The sequence below is a fragment of the Syzygium oleosum genome, unplaced genomic scaffold (assembly GCF_021117445.2).
Source record: "Syzygium oleosum isolate NSW1041296 unplaced genomic scaffold, Sole_v2.1 Sole_v2.41, whole genome shotgun sequence".
Taxonomy (NCBI): domain Eukaryota; kingdom Viridiplantae; phylum Streptophyta; class Magnoliopsida; order Myrtales; family Myrtaceae; genus Syzygium; species Syzygium oleosum.
Window position 1 is genome coordinate 375,437 of NW_026607525.1, and position 13,681 is coordinate 389,117.

At 40.3% G+C, this 13,681-nt stretch overlaps 1 protein-coding gene, 2 long non-coding RNA genes and 1 pseudogene across 3 annotated transcripts; all 4 read left to right on the forward strand.

Annotated features, from left to right (window-relative positions):
* Nucleotides 1-2,027: 2,027 nt before the first annotated feature.
* On the forward strand, nucleotides 2,028-2,825 carry LOC130136035 (probable leucine-rich repeat receptor-like protein kinase At1g35710). The gene has a single exon (XM_056306014.1). The coding sequence runs from the start codon at nucleotides 2,028-2,030 to the stop codon at nucleotides 2,823-2,825; it is 798 nt and encodes a 265-aa protein (XP_056161989.1).
* A 342-nt stretch (nucleotides 2,826-3,167) lies between these two features.
* LOC115666595 (MDIS1-interacting receptor like kinase 2-like) lies at nucleotides 3,168-6,363 on the forward strand (annotated as a pseudogene).
* Nucleotides 6,364-6,911: 548 nt separating this feature from the next.
* LOC130136092 (uncharacterized) lies at nucleotides 6,912-7,719 on the forward strand. The gene is made up of 2 exons (XR_008815152.1): nucleotides 6,912-6,983; nucleotides 7,061-7,719. It is a non-coding gene; the product is annotated as an uncharacterized LOC130136092 (long non-coding RNA).
* Nucleotides 7,720-10,324: 2,605 nt separating this feature from the next.
* LOC130136023 (uncharacterized) lies at nucleotides 10,325-12,556 on the forward strand. The gene is made up of 2 exons (XR_008815106.1): nucleotides 10,325-11,380; nucleotides 12,273-12,556. It is a non-coding gene; the product is annotated as an uncharacterized LOC130136023 (long non-coding RNA).
* The last annotated feature ends 1,125 nt before the right edge of the window (nucleotides 12,557-13,681 follow it).

Here is a 13,681-nt window from a genome sequence, read left to right on the forward strand (position 1 = left end):
ACGGTGTCGTTTTTTGTTTTTAATGCTGACTGGACCTCTCCGGTGAGCCATGTTAGCACCACATCGGATTTCCGACGAGCCACGTCAGCATTGGCACTAAAGTGATCGATTTTCAAAAAAAGTTGACACCAAAGTGATCCGAAAAAAAGTTATGACACCAAAGTAATCGCCGTACACAAGTTATGGCACTTCTAGTGTACTTTTGCCCTAAGTAATGTCATCTTGCAGAAAGTCCCGACCATGGGCAAGATTCTCTTTGAAAAATGCCCAGTGCTGACCGAGACTGACTTCTAAGCAGCGTTTGGAATATTTTTTCGGCGGTTACTTAAAAGAGTGGTGTAATTGAGTCAAGCCGATGTAGTATGCACATTAAGAAGCAGTTAAAACTTGATTTTGAAGAAGCATGTGAGAATTGTTGGTAAAGTGTCTAATCGTTTCAATCTTGAGCCTCATGTATCTCGTTCTAGTTGAGTTTTCTCTTCGAATGGGGTTAAATCAACTTTCAATCCTCTAATGGAAAATTTACTAAAAACATCCTAAAGCAATTGTATTTTTATCAATTTAGTCCTAAACATTTCAAGTGTGCTAATTGAGTCATAAACTTTTTCATGTGTTACCGATTGAGTCCATCTGACCAATTTTAATCGGAAAACGTTGACGTGGCGGCGTACCAACACTAACGTGGACAACTTTTTAAAATTTTTCTAAGTTTTATTTCTTTTTTTTCTTTCCTTTTGGCCCTGGTCTTAGGCGATGGCCAGAGAGGACTGGGCGAGGTCGCCCTCGATAGCCACGATCAGGGAAGGGCCGACCACGCCCACAGCTAGCAAGGGTGGCCATCACCAGATCTGGTAAGGGCGGCCATCGCCAAATCTGGCAAGGGCAACTCTCGCCCAGAGTTGGCGAGGGCTTGCACACCCTCGCCAATGTGGGGCAAGCGTCGTCGGCACTCAGAAAAAAAAGTAAAGAAAAGAAAATAAAATAAAATAACCAAAAAAATTATTAAAAAAAAGTATCTACGTTAGCATTGGTCATGCCACGTAAGACGGTTGACATTCACATAAGCAATTTCCGGCCAAAATTGACGAGATGGGCTTAATTGACAAAACATGAAAATATTTAGGACTCAATTGACACAATTGAAAGATTTAAGATTAAATTGGCAAAAGTGCAATAAATTTAAGACTTTTTGGGACAATTTTCCCATTCTAACTTATAATGTTTGTGCGATTGGATCCTCGAGACAGCAAGTCATTACTACTTTGATGAATGGCCGGAGTCCAACCATCACCGATCGTTGATCATCGCTCCTCTAAAGGTCAACCTTGTTACAAGTTCTTCACGTTTTCCAACCATCATCGCTAGTGGTGGCTGCCAGCATTAACCATATATTATGAAAATTATGAAAAGGTTATATGTGAATTCACGTATCAATATTCATAAAATGGGAAAGTTCCTAAGTTTGAGATCAAGAAAAGGTGAAAGTGCGTTCGGCTCAAAAGTAAATAGTAAAACATAAATATCTATTATTCAAGTGGTTTTAATTAAACTACACGATCCTCATATGGGCATTACAATTATATGGAGATTTAAATTCAAGGCGTTGGTTAAGTGATTGCCTTATGTGAGTACAAACAATATCTACTTATTTCATTACCCCCAAAAAAAAAACAATATCTACTTATTTATTCTGTCCATGAAGATCATCAACGGAGTTTCTGGAAATAGCAGAGAAGAAGCTGATGTCAAAGATCCAGATTTTCTTAATTTCTACCCGAAATGGTCAGAATTGAATTTCCAAATTTCCCAGTTAAACTGATTGAAAAAAGAAGAGATTTTTTATTTTGCAATTTATCGTCAATAAGCAAGGCCCCATTTGCTTGGAAAACGTTGTACAGCTGTAAAAGGCATTGGCTCCGACTGAGGTTTTAGGAGTGATCTTCCATCTATAAGTATGTCATCAATCTGGTTAACCACATGGAGACCTCAACCATCTTACCTCTCATAAACCAACCATCCCCCAAATCATGGTTTCTTCCTTATCGCTGTCCCACCACTCTCCTTTAGGTGCCTTCTTGTTCTTCTCGCTTTTCTTGGTGGACACCACTTTATTTTATGGTGCAGGCGTTTTTGCGTCATCCACTTCTTCTTTCACTGTCAAAGTGATTGAGAATAAGGATGAAGCAGAAGCTCTCTTGAATTGGAAATCTGCTCTTGACAACCATAGCCAATCTCTCCTCTCTTCATGGCACGGCAACAGTCCTTGCGGCTTTACTGGTGTCTCTTGCAACGACTACGGAGTCGTCGCCCATCTAAATCTTTCCTATCTTGGTTTGAGAGGTACTCTGGACGGCCTTGACTTCTCCCGCTTAACCAATGTGGTTAGCTTGGAACTTGGCAACAACTCGATCTATGGCTCCATACCCTCAAGTGTCGGTAACCTTTCCAAACTCAACTCTCTTGACCTTTGTGGCAATGAACTGTCCGGGGACATTCCTCCAAGTATTGGTATGCTAGAGAGTCTTCATTCTTTGTCCCTATGTGCAAACAACCTGAGTGGTCACATCCTTCAGGAGATCGGACGGTTGGATTCTCTTTTGAAACTTGATCTTTCCATAAACGCTCTCACCGGTTCTATCCCTGCTTCACTAGGGAACTTGAGCAGCCTTAATTATCTTTATCTGTGGAAAAATCAACTTTCAGGATTCATTCCTATTTCTCTTGGAAAATTAGGCAATTTAATCGAATTCGACATTTCGCAGAATAACATTTCTGGTTCAATTCCGAGAGAGATAAGTGACTTGAGGAATTTGAAGGCTCTTTGATTATGGCAAAATGGATTTTCAGGACCCATACCCTCAGAAATCGGAAAGCTCACTTCCCTTGTTGAACTTGACCTATCATCCAACAATCTCACTGGCTCAATACCTCCTTCTGTTGGAAACTTGACAAGTTTATCTATTCTTAACCTCTTCCAACATAATTTGATCGGTCCAAATCCCCACTTCTCTTACAAAATTGGGCAACTTGACCCAATTAGCCATCACAAGGAATGCCCTCTTTGGTTCTATTCCACACGAAATATGCGACTTGAGGAGTTTGAAGTTTCTTAGCTTAGCTGATAATAGATTGTCAGGATCCATTCCTTCAGAAATACGAAACCTGACAAGTTTATCTTTTCTTAACCTCAATGGAAATGCAATCTCATCCTCGATCCCTCAAGAAATTGGGAGATTGGTACATCTCGAACGATTGGATTTGTCAGAGAACAATTTGGTCGGTCCAATACCATCGTCTTTGCTGAACTTGAGCAATCTAAAGATTTTATACCTTTACTCAAATAATCTTTCAGGCTCGATTCCACAAGAGTTGGGGAAATTGATATCTCTTAGACAATTGGATGTATCCTTTAATAATTTGACCGGTCGGATCCCTGCATCAATTGGAAGCTTGGCAAATCTGACAGGATTATGGCTTCGTGGCAATAAATTCATTGGTTCCTTGCCTTTTGAATTTAATAAGTTAACACGTTTGGTTCAGTTGGAACTATCTAATAATGAATTAGAGGGGGAATGCCAGACGATGTATGCCTCGAGGGATCATTACAATATTTCTCCGTCTTCAATAATCATTTCGAGGGTCCCATCCCAACAAGCTTAGAGAACTGTAGCACATTAATCAGATTGAGGCTAGAAGGAAACCAACTTACTGGAAACATTACAGAAGCTTTTGGAGTATATCCACATCTATATTATATGGACTTGAGCCACAATCATTTGAACGGTGAAATTTCGTGGAAATGGAAGGGTTGTCATAATTTGACGAGCTTAATGATATCAAACAACAGCATTTCTGGTGAGATACCCGCAATATTTGGAAGGATGGCTCAATTACAGAGACTGGACCTTTCATTAAATAATTTAAGCGGGGAGATTCTAGCGGAATTGGGAAGCCTATCGTTGTTGTTAGAACTCGATCTAAGCAACAACGCAATCACGGGAAATGTCCCGGCTGAGATTGGACTTTTATCTCATTTGGCACATCTGAACTTGGCATCAAACAATTTGAGCGGATTGATACTGGTGCAGCTAGGCTCATGCCAAAATTTGTTGGGCTTGAACTTGAGCAGAAACAAATTTCAGAGAAGCATCCCTTTTGAGATAGGCAACGCACAATTCCTTGAGGTTCTTGACTTGAGTCATAATATGTTGACTGAAAACATACCAGGAGAGCTTGGAAAGTTAAGAATGCTGCGAGTTCTAAATATCTCCCACAACAGTCTCTCCGGTTCTATTGCACATATTTTTGTTGATATGTCGGCCTTGACTTCCATTGATGTATCCTACAATGACCCGGAAGGTCCTCTCCCAAACGTGAAGGCTTTCATTGAGGCTCCATTCGAGGCGATTCAGCATAACAAAGGGCTATATGGAAATGTTGTTGGTTTACCGAAATGCAATTCTACCGTGAGCAAGAAATGCATTGGAACTAGAATCACAGTTGTCCTCGTTCTCTCCTTCTTGGGGTTTCTCCTTCTCTCTTGCACCTTGACTGTTCTTGTAATCATCAATCACCGCCGAAGAAGGATTATCAAGAGAGAGAACAATGAACGGGCAAATGATTTGGATTTTATGTGTATTTTGAGTTATGATGGCAAGGTTTTCTATGATCGAATCATCGAGGCCACGGAAGGATTTGACTCCAAGTACTATGTGGGTGAAGGAGCATATGGAATTGTTTATAAAGCCGATATATCAGAAGGTCAAACGGTTGCTGTCAAGCAAACCTCATCATCTCAGGAAGAGTGAAATCGTCAATTTGATACCATTTGGAAGGGAAATTCAAGCCTTAAGAAATATACGCCATTGTAACATCGTGAAATTTTATGGGTTCTGCTCTCATGCCCAACGTTGTTTTTTGGTGTATGAGTACATGGAAAGAGGGAGCTTGAGAACAACTTTGAACGATGACACAAGAGCAATAGAATTTCAATGGGACAAGAGAGTAAATGTGGTCCGAGGAGTTGCGGATGCATTGTCCTATATGCATCATGAATGTTCGCCTCCATTGATTCATCGAGACTTGACGAGTAACAACATTCTATTGGATTGCGATTATGAGGCTCATGTTTCCGATTTTGGCACTGCAAGACTATTGAGGCCGGATTCATCAAACTGGACTTCTATCGCTGGCACCATCGGGTATATTGCTCCAGGTACTTCGTAATTTTTGCAATTTTAATGACATTCGGTGTTAGTCATCTCTTTTATAATTGAAATTTTGCTAGTTTGGTGCAGTTCTTTAGTCATTTAATCTTCTTAAGGAAATTTGTTTACGCCATCAAAGTTTTCAAGTTCAGTGTAGATAGAAAGCTTTTTTATTTCCCCGATAAATAAGAATTGGCAAATGAGGAAAAACATCATAATCGATCCATTTCAAGGATATTAAGTTTGTGTTACCTAAATATGCTCTTACTTTAAGCGTCGAACAAAATTCTTTGAACTCCGTCAAAGCATAAACTCCTATCATCAAATCAGTGTTGTAAGTGTAGATTACGTAGAAATTTGTACTTGTAATCGTCACGTCATGGGAAGCAATGTTGTTAACTTGAATACAGCTTATCATCGAGGTTATAAAAAATTGTGAATTCTCTACTTGCAGAGCTGGCTTATTCTACAATTCGTACCGAAAAATGCGATGTGTATAGCTTTGGAGTCGTCGCATTGGAAACAATCATGGGAAAGCATCCAGGATATCACATCTCTTGGGAATGTTCATCGTCTACCCAATTTGAGTCGCTAATGATGTTGAAGGATGTGTTGGATCAACGTCTCTCGCCTTCTAGACTTCGTCTTCGAGATGCGCAAAACGTGGTCTTGATCGCCAAGCTAGTGTTCGCATGCTTGCAAGCCGATCCACAGCTTCGACCAACTATGGGACAAGTCTCGCGTGAGCTTCGCGTTCATGTACCCATGGAAATGCCATTCTCTGCAGTCAGCTTAGAGCAACTTCGCAATCTCAATGTCACGAAATTTGGAGCATTCACGAGAAATGGTAAGTTTTAAAGTTACTTTTTCATGTGGTATTGTGTTTTGTTTTTAATGATGATGATGATTGCCTTTTGAATATCTTCTTAGTTCTCACTAATCCCAACCGTGTGATTTATGATTTTCACTACAGAGCTAGCTTCACTGTGAACGTAATAGGAATAGTGCGATGTTCATAGTTTGGAATCGCGGCACCAAAAATAATTACAGGAAGGCTTTTGGGAAGATCTCATTTCACGACTATTATCAACTTTTTGCGTAGCGAAGAGGAATTGAATTTGCAAGATGTATTGGATCGACATATCTTCCCTTCTTTGAAACGGACTGTAAACAACATGTAGTTTCTGTTGCTGAAAGACACAATAATACTAGTTGTCTGTGAACTTTTATCGATGTGTAGGGTCATACTTGCACTTTTAAGTGGTTCAATCAGGTCGATTTTTGACTAATGTACGATGTCGTCCCGAAACTTATAATTTATCCAATTAGATTCCTATCATTCTTTCATTAATTAATTTAAATGAAGTATGGCATGGACACGAAAACCATAATTCACGTTCGTTAATCAGCTGGGTTTTAGGGTCAAATAGGTTAGGGCAATAGCTACCACCAGAGGCTAGAGAAGAGCTCTACATGCCGAGAGAGATTTTCAATTCCCTTTGGACCACAGAAACACAATCAACTTTAATTTCATGCAAGTTTGGCAAAGTTAAAATTAGTCGCACTTTGCTTTACATTACCCGCATTCCAATCGCCAGTGGAGAACCGACGAGGTCAAGCTTTGATCTCAATCCGATTCAAATCACTATTTTTTTTTTGGGGGGGGGTCTCTCAAAACTGACGCTCTTTATTTCTAAGAGAAAACCGAAGGGCCCATAAACTAGGCTTCATTACAAAGCATGTCCATCAGTAATTGGCTTCCAGATCTGTGGAGAGGTAAGCTCAATTGGTTTCGAATTTTGCTTTGAATATCATCTCCAGTAATTGCTTTGTGAAGCGAGTGCTCCTCGCAGTACTGGTTCCGAATTTGGGGTTTTATGTCTGAAAATGAAATTATTTCGAGACGTCCACATAAACTAGAGGGTGGTGGCCACCAATTCCAGCGAAGGAAAGTTTCCTGAGTACCGTAAAAATTGGGTAAGCCAGTTTTCCATTCTGCTCAAACCCTAAGGAGAGATTTGAATGTTTAGGTTCAGATTAGCCCATGCATCTCGCATCCATGGAAGTAGTAGAAAAAGATGCTCACTCGTTTCCACATGGTTCTTACACAGCGAGCAAAAGGTTTCGGGTACGATTTTTCGCTTATATAAGTTTTCCATGGTAGGGGAGTCCGTTCTGGCATACATTCCATATAAAGATCCTGACTTTAGGAGCAGTTTGCAGATTCCAAATTCTGTTCCATAGAACCCGAGGAACCACGAAGGAGGAAGAAGCCATACTTGATTTCAGATTGTCCTCTTCGAGTCTGAGAGAGTTATAGCCACTCTTCACCGTGTACTTTACCTGTTAATGAATTAGGCCCCACCTTTGGTCTCGAACTGATTGGGTTCTCAGTGGGATAGTGAGAATTTCCTTAACAGTGTCTTCTTCGAATCGGTTCTGCAGAAGAGATTCGTTTCATGTATTCTCCTCCTTGTTTATAAGCTATGCTACTTGCACTGGTTCGCCTTTATTTGCTGGCCCTCCTATTACTCCACTTTTTAATTTTCTGTCCTCTCGAATGCTAATGGCTTCCCCTGATCCAACAATCCACATAGTTGAATTTGAAATAGCATCTCTTCCCACTAGTAAGCTTTGCCAGCCCCATGAAGTTCTGTGTGCCAGAAATCTCTACGAGGGAAGTAATTAAGAATTTGACTCCATAGGGAACAAGGGTTTTTCATTAATCTCCAGGCTTGATTCCCTAAGAAAGCTTTGTTCACAGTAACTCTGTAAAACCCATGCCTCCATTATCCTTCCTTTGCTTCAAGATTTCCTATCTCTTCTAGTGTATCCCTGAGTGAGATTCACTATTTTTCCACCGGAATGCTGCCATTCTCTGTTCTATCACCTTACAAATGAAAACATGAATTTTAAAAATGGACATAGCATATTGAGGTAAGGCCTGAACCACTGTTTTTAGTAAAATCTCATTTCCAGCTTTTGAAATTGATTTTTCCTTCCAATCCTCCAGTTTCTTTTTCACTTGTCCTAGGATCCAGCCTGAACCACTGTTTTTAGTAAAATCTCCTTTCCAGCTTTTGAAATTGATTTTTCCTTCCAATCCTCCAGTTTCTTTTTCACTTGTCCTAGGATCTAGGCAAACATTTGTTTCTTTGTCTCGCCGCGCCCCGCCCACCCCCCAATCTGATGGTATTCCAAGATATTTCCCTGTCTTTTCTAATTCAAGAACACGTAGTTCATAAGCCATGTGTTATGTTAGCTCTCAGAGATTATGGACAACCTAAACCGAAAAAGATTCCTAATTTGTTTAGATTGATTTCCTGTCTAGTAGCAAATAAATACTGATGCAACACTTCTGCCAAAGAAAGGCAATCCTGGATTCTTCCATCTAGGGAAAAGATGGAATCATCTGCAAATAGATGGTGCGATGAGGTGGGACATAATGTATTGAGCTCTATCCCCTTTATGCTGCCTTCCTCGACTGCTTTCCTCTAAAAGATAGAACATTTGTAACAAAAACAAATAAACAAGGGGAAAGAGGAACACCTTGTCGAAGCCCTCTGGAAGGTTGGAAATAAGGAAGAGGTTCGTCATTAAATTTTATGCTGAAAGAGATCGTAGACACACATCGCATTACCCATGCAACCCATTTTTCACCAAAACCCAATTTACGCAAACAAGTTTCCAAGAAATCCCATTCAATTCTATCATACGCCTTTTTCATATTAAGTTTTAAAAAAGCCTAGAATTTTTTTCCTCCTTCTAACCCTCGGTTCACAAAGTGGTCTTGAGCGTCAATCTCATACTCGAGGTCAGGAGGTCCAATCCTCTTGGTTGTAACTTCAATTCGCCAAACACTCTTGTTGTACCCAATAGAAAACATCTCGGTCTTATAAACTTTTTACAAGTCGGCCAATTGAGAGCAAACGCACCTCGCACCTTAAAAGGTTTATGACTAAATTGACATAAATGAAATATGTTTAGGGCTTTTTGGGTAATTTTCCCCATATCATTGAGTAATTATGTATGAGCTGACATGCATCATTCAAGTCCATTCATCTGAAAGATTAGAATTACTGGGATTTCGACACGTGGTTGAAATACGGAAGGCTATTCTAGCGATCTCTCTTATGATAGATGGACCTTAGGCTATATTCTGATATAACTAATTCTCACTACAAACATAATTAGATCTTTGATGTTTAATTCTTACTATGAAGTATGAAATATCTCTTTTTCATTAATCGATGTAGTATTTTAGTTATTCATTTTCCTCGTAACATAGCGCGACTATCTTCCTGGTAATTCCAATACAAGTATAAAATCTTTCTCCAAAATGAGAATACTAGGTGATAATAGAGTTTATAATGTCATGGTGTATCTAATTTATTTTCCTTTGAACGAAAAGAAGATGCTCTTCTTATGGGGGTGTTTTATTTTAATCCTCTCCTTAACTTTTCCTTTTTTTTTTCACTTTTGAAAAGTATGCAACTCCAATAAACTCATTACCAATGGGAGATTGATGCATATTGCTGAAAGTGACTGCCAAATTTTGCTAAATAATTATTTATGATCAACTTTTACAGTATATGAAGGTCAGTTATCACCGCAAATACTTTTGTCCTGGACATTCCCCCACATTTCGAGAAGATGCATCAACCCACGTCACACCCACTTGAAGCAAATTTACAACTCAATTAATGATAAATTATTGCCAATCCTTATCTTGAAATCACCTTTTTTGAACCTCTTAATGTGTAATGAATTCTGGCTTACCATGCATGGAGAGAGAGAGAGAGAAACAATGCCTGTCATCTCCACCTTTTGCCCACCTACACTGCCATATGAGGTCATTGTTAGGGATGAGCACGGTTCCAGAGTAGAACCGGGAACCGAAGAACCGAACCGGTGGGTCCAATTCGGTTCCCGGTTCTAGGGTGAGAGGTTCCGGTTCCCGGTACCGCCGGTTCCGGTTCCGGTTCCCGGTACCGCCGGTTCCGGTTCCTGTTCCCGATTCCTGTAGGAACCGGACCCGGAACCGAACCGGAACCGGAACCGATGCTCTCTCTCCTGCTACAAACCCTAACCTTCTGAGTTTCTTCTCAAATTTCCCCTCATTCGGCTGCTCCTCCATTGCGCTCTCTCTCCCACTCCCCACACCCACGACTCGACGAGACCCTCTTGCCTCTCCTCACTCCGTTCGGCGTCCACCTCGGCTCTTCCTCTGTCTTCATCAACCGCGGTCCGGCTCGTCCGCAGCGGAGGTGGGCTTCGCTTCAAGGCTTCAAGCGACATCCTCGGTCTTCGTCTTCGTTCGGGCTCCGCACGCGCACCCTCTTGAGCTCGCTGCCTCGGCTCTTCCTCCTCTCGTCTTTCCACAAGATCGGCGCCGCTTCTCGCCAGACGTGGTTCCTCTCTAGTCCTCGCACTGTAGAAGAGATCTTCAAGGGCTACAGCGCCCGACGCACTGCCCTCATCCGCGCCCTCACCTATGGTACCGATCGTTGGGCCGTCGCCCCCCTCTTTGGATCTTCACATGCATGTGTTTTTTCTCTTTTTTTCCTGGGTCCGAGTTCCAGTGTGTGCGCCGGCGGTGTTTCTTTTTAGTTCTTTGTTTCTGGCTTGACGTCGTTGTTGGTGTTGGGGTGAATTTGTTTCAGATGTGGATGAATTCTACTCGCTCTGCGATCCAGGTGAGGCTCCATGTACTTTGGGTTTCTTGTTCGTTGTTGTTTTTCCTTCGAATTAAAGGGCAAATGCAAGATTGCGCCTTTTAGAGAAAAAGGTTTTGACTTTAGCTTGTGCTGCAATTTTGGAGAAGCGGGATGAGGTATGTGGGAAATGGGTAACTGCTGTTAGGTGATTTTTCTATGAAACTATGGTCAATTTGATTGGGGAAGTGGCTGTGGTGGGTTGATAAGAAAGGGGCTAAGTGTGCTTTAGGTTATTGTTGGTTCTTTTTATTCATGATCTGAAAGGAAATTCTTTATTTTTTGCTTTGATATCTTAATGGGTATTTCAGTTGTGATTACGGACTCCAAATGTTAAAGCTCCTTTTCTAGAGATGGAATGAAACGCAAGGACTGGCTGTCTTTGGTGGCTGTGCATAATGACTGTTGGTTGCTCTCTGTGGCCTTCTACTTTGGTGCTCGACTTAACCGCAATGAGAGGTACTTTCTTTTTGCTTGCACTTGCTGAAGAATGTCATTGCATATGCGGCATACTCAAAGGATCTGTTGAGGTCAGTATTGTGATTCTGGGTGCCCTACGTCCCAACTCAGCTAGGAAGCCAATTAATCAAGCAATTAAGAGATGCCAACATAAATTTAATGGTGCTAGCTTATTCTAGTAAAAAAGCCATTCTGCAATCTTTCACCAAGTTTGGATTTTGAATTAGGTACAACAACTTGAAGCCATTGTGTTTGGGCAGAAATAAAAATGAGCAGATATGAAACAATTTGTTTGGGCTGCTTATGTGAAGTGTATTATTTAGTATTTTGCATCAAAATTTCTGTATTTATTGTCAAAAGAATGACTGGTTCCTTCAATCATCATCTCTTCGCTTTGTTAGTCTTTATTGCTGAGAGATCCATAAAGAAAAAGGTCCAGTAATAAACTGTTTTCACTGTCCCGGAAAATGGCCTTAGTTTCCACATCTAGAAAGTTAAATAACTATTTGTGTATTGAAACACATTGAATAACAAATATCCATGTGTGGCTTGAATAGATCAACTCTAATACGACACGATGTCATGCAGAGATTGCCACAATGTTAAGTACTACCTGGGGTGACTAGAGAAGTTAAGCTGCTTTTTAAAAAAAGATGCTTTATATCTTGTTCTTTGTGTGAACTGTCATACATGTTTCTTTGTGAAGTGGAAGGTGAGGCTGTAGATGCTTCTTTTCCCCTTTGAGGACTTTGTTGTCTCATTTTCTTGTGTATAGTTATATTATGGTGATAGCCTCTTCAGGACTCTCTAAGTTATGGGCTAGATGTTGATTATCCAGATTTTACACCCTTGCATTTTTGAACGTTAACTAGATGATTATGCTTTTTCGTAGTTGACTGGTGGAAGAATTGGGGACCGGCTTATGGCTGAAGCAGAAACAAATCTTGCAATAAATGTGCTTCTGGGGTTATCAGAGTCGTTTGAAGTTCAAGGAACAGGAGAACTCCAATTAGGTTTGTTCCCAATTATTTTTTAATGATTTCTTTTCAACCTTCTAGCTTTGGAATATTATTTTCAGATAGTGTTCAGAAATGTTTGGACATATGCAACTGTGGATTATGATTCTTGGGCAAAACTAATTTGAAAGATCCAGTTAATCTTTCTTTTTTCTGTTTAGAGGAGGTATCTTGATAGAGTATATGAGGCGAGAAGGATTCGAATTATCTGTGTCACCACCCAAAAAAAAAAAAAAAGAACCTGTTGGAACCTGGAACTAACCCTGGAACCTGTGACAGGGTAGGTGCTAGGTTCCACGTTCGGACGGGTAGGTTCTAGGTTCCAAAAAATGAGGAACCTGTACCCGAGGGTAGGTTCTATATTCCAGGCCGAACCTGGAACCGCTCACCCCTAGGCATTGTCAGTTCATCTTTCAGGTATACAAAGAGCACAAACACATACTGATTAAAAAAATACTAATCTTTCCGTGAAAACACCGAAAGATGTCACCAACTTGATTATCGTTCATTGGGGTTACGTCCTTTTTTTTTCATCACTTTTGTTTTAGTATAGTTTGAACTTGAAATCAACTTGGATTAACCGGAAGTAGCATGTTAAGATACTATTTTATTGTTAGTAGGAATCTTCATTCTTTAGTATGATCCTTTGAACAAACACATCTCTATAAGGATGAGATAGGAATGGCAACATTGTTAGCTGAATTCTACTTATAAACTTGAATCACTTGAGGACTAGAGTCGAACAAAAGCATTGGCTCTTTTATTAATTAATAACTGAAGAAGTACAGAATACTAAGTGGGGAGCGTGGACCACCTGCATCAGCAAGAAAACCAAGGGCTTTCCCCCCATTTTACAGAAAGTCAAATTTTCTTTTGGTTAAAAATTTGGATAAAGTGGCTGAGGTTATAGAGAAAGTGGATCTAGGAAAGCATCTATGAGATGAGATCTAGAGATGTCACGTAACCTTTATTGATGTGTAGATTATTGACTGGAAAATTGTGCACGCATGTGTCATTTTCCACTCAGCAACATCATGACAGTTTTGTTTTGGCAAATTTCGCTCCGGCTCTTTTCTTAAAGGGAAAGTTGTTTTAATTTTCCATTAATGTCGATGAGCGATAGTTTAATTATTTCAATTGTTTGGAATAGGATCAAGTCATCCACCACAATCGCAAGATTAATAGAGAAACATACAAGAAATAGAGACACAATACATTAGGATTTCCGTGTTTCGATCCGGAGTTAAGATATACATCCATGAAGAGAGCGGAAGTAATTTAGTGC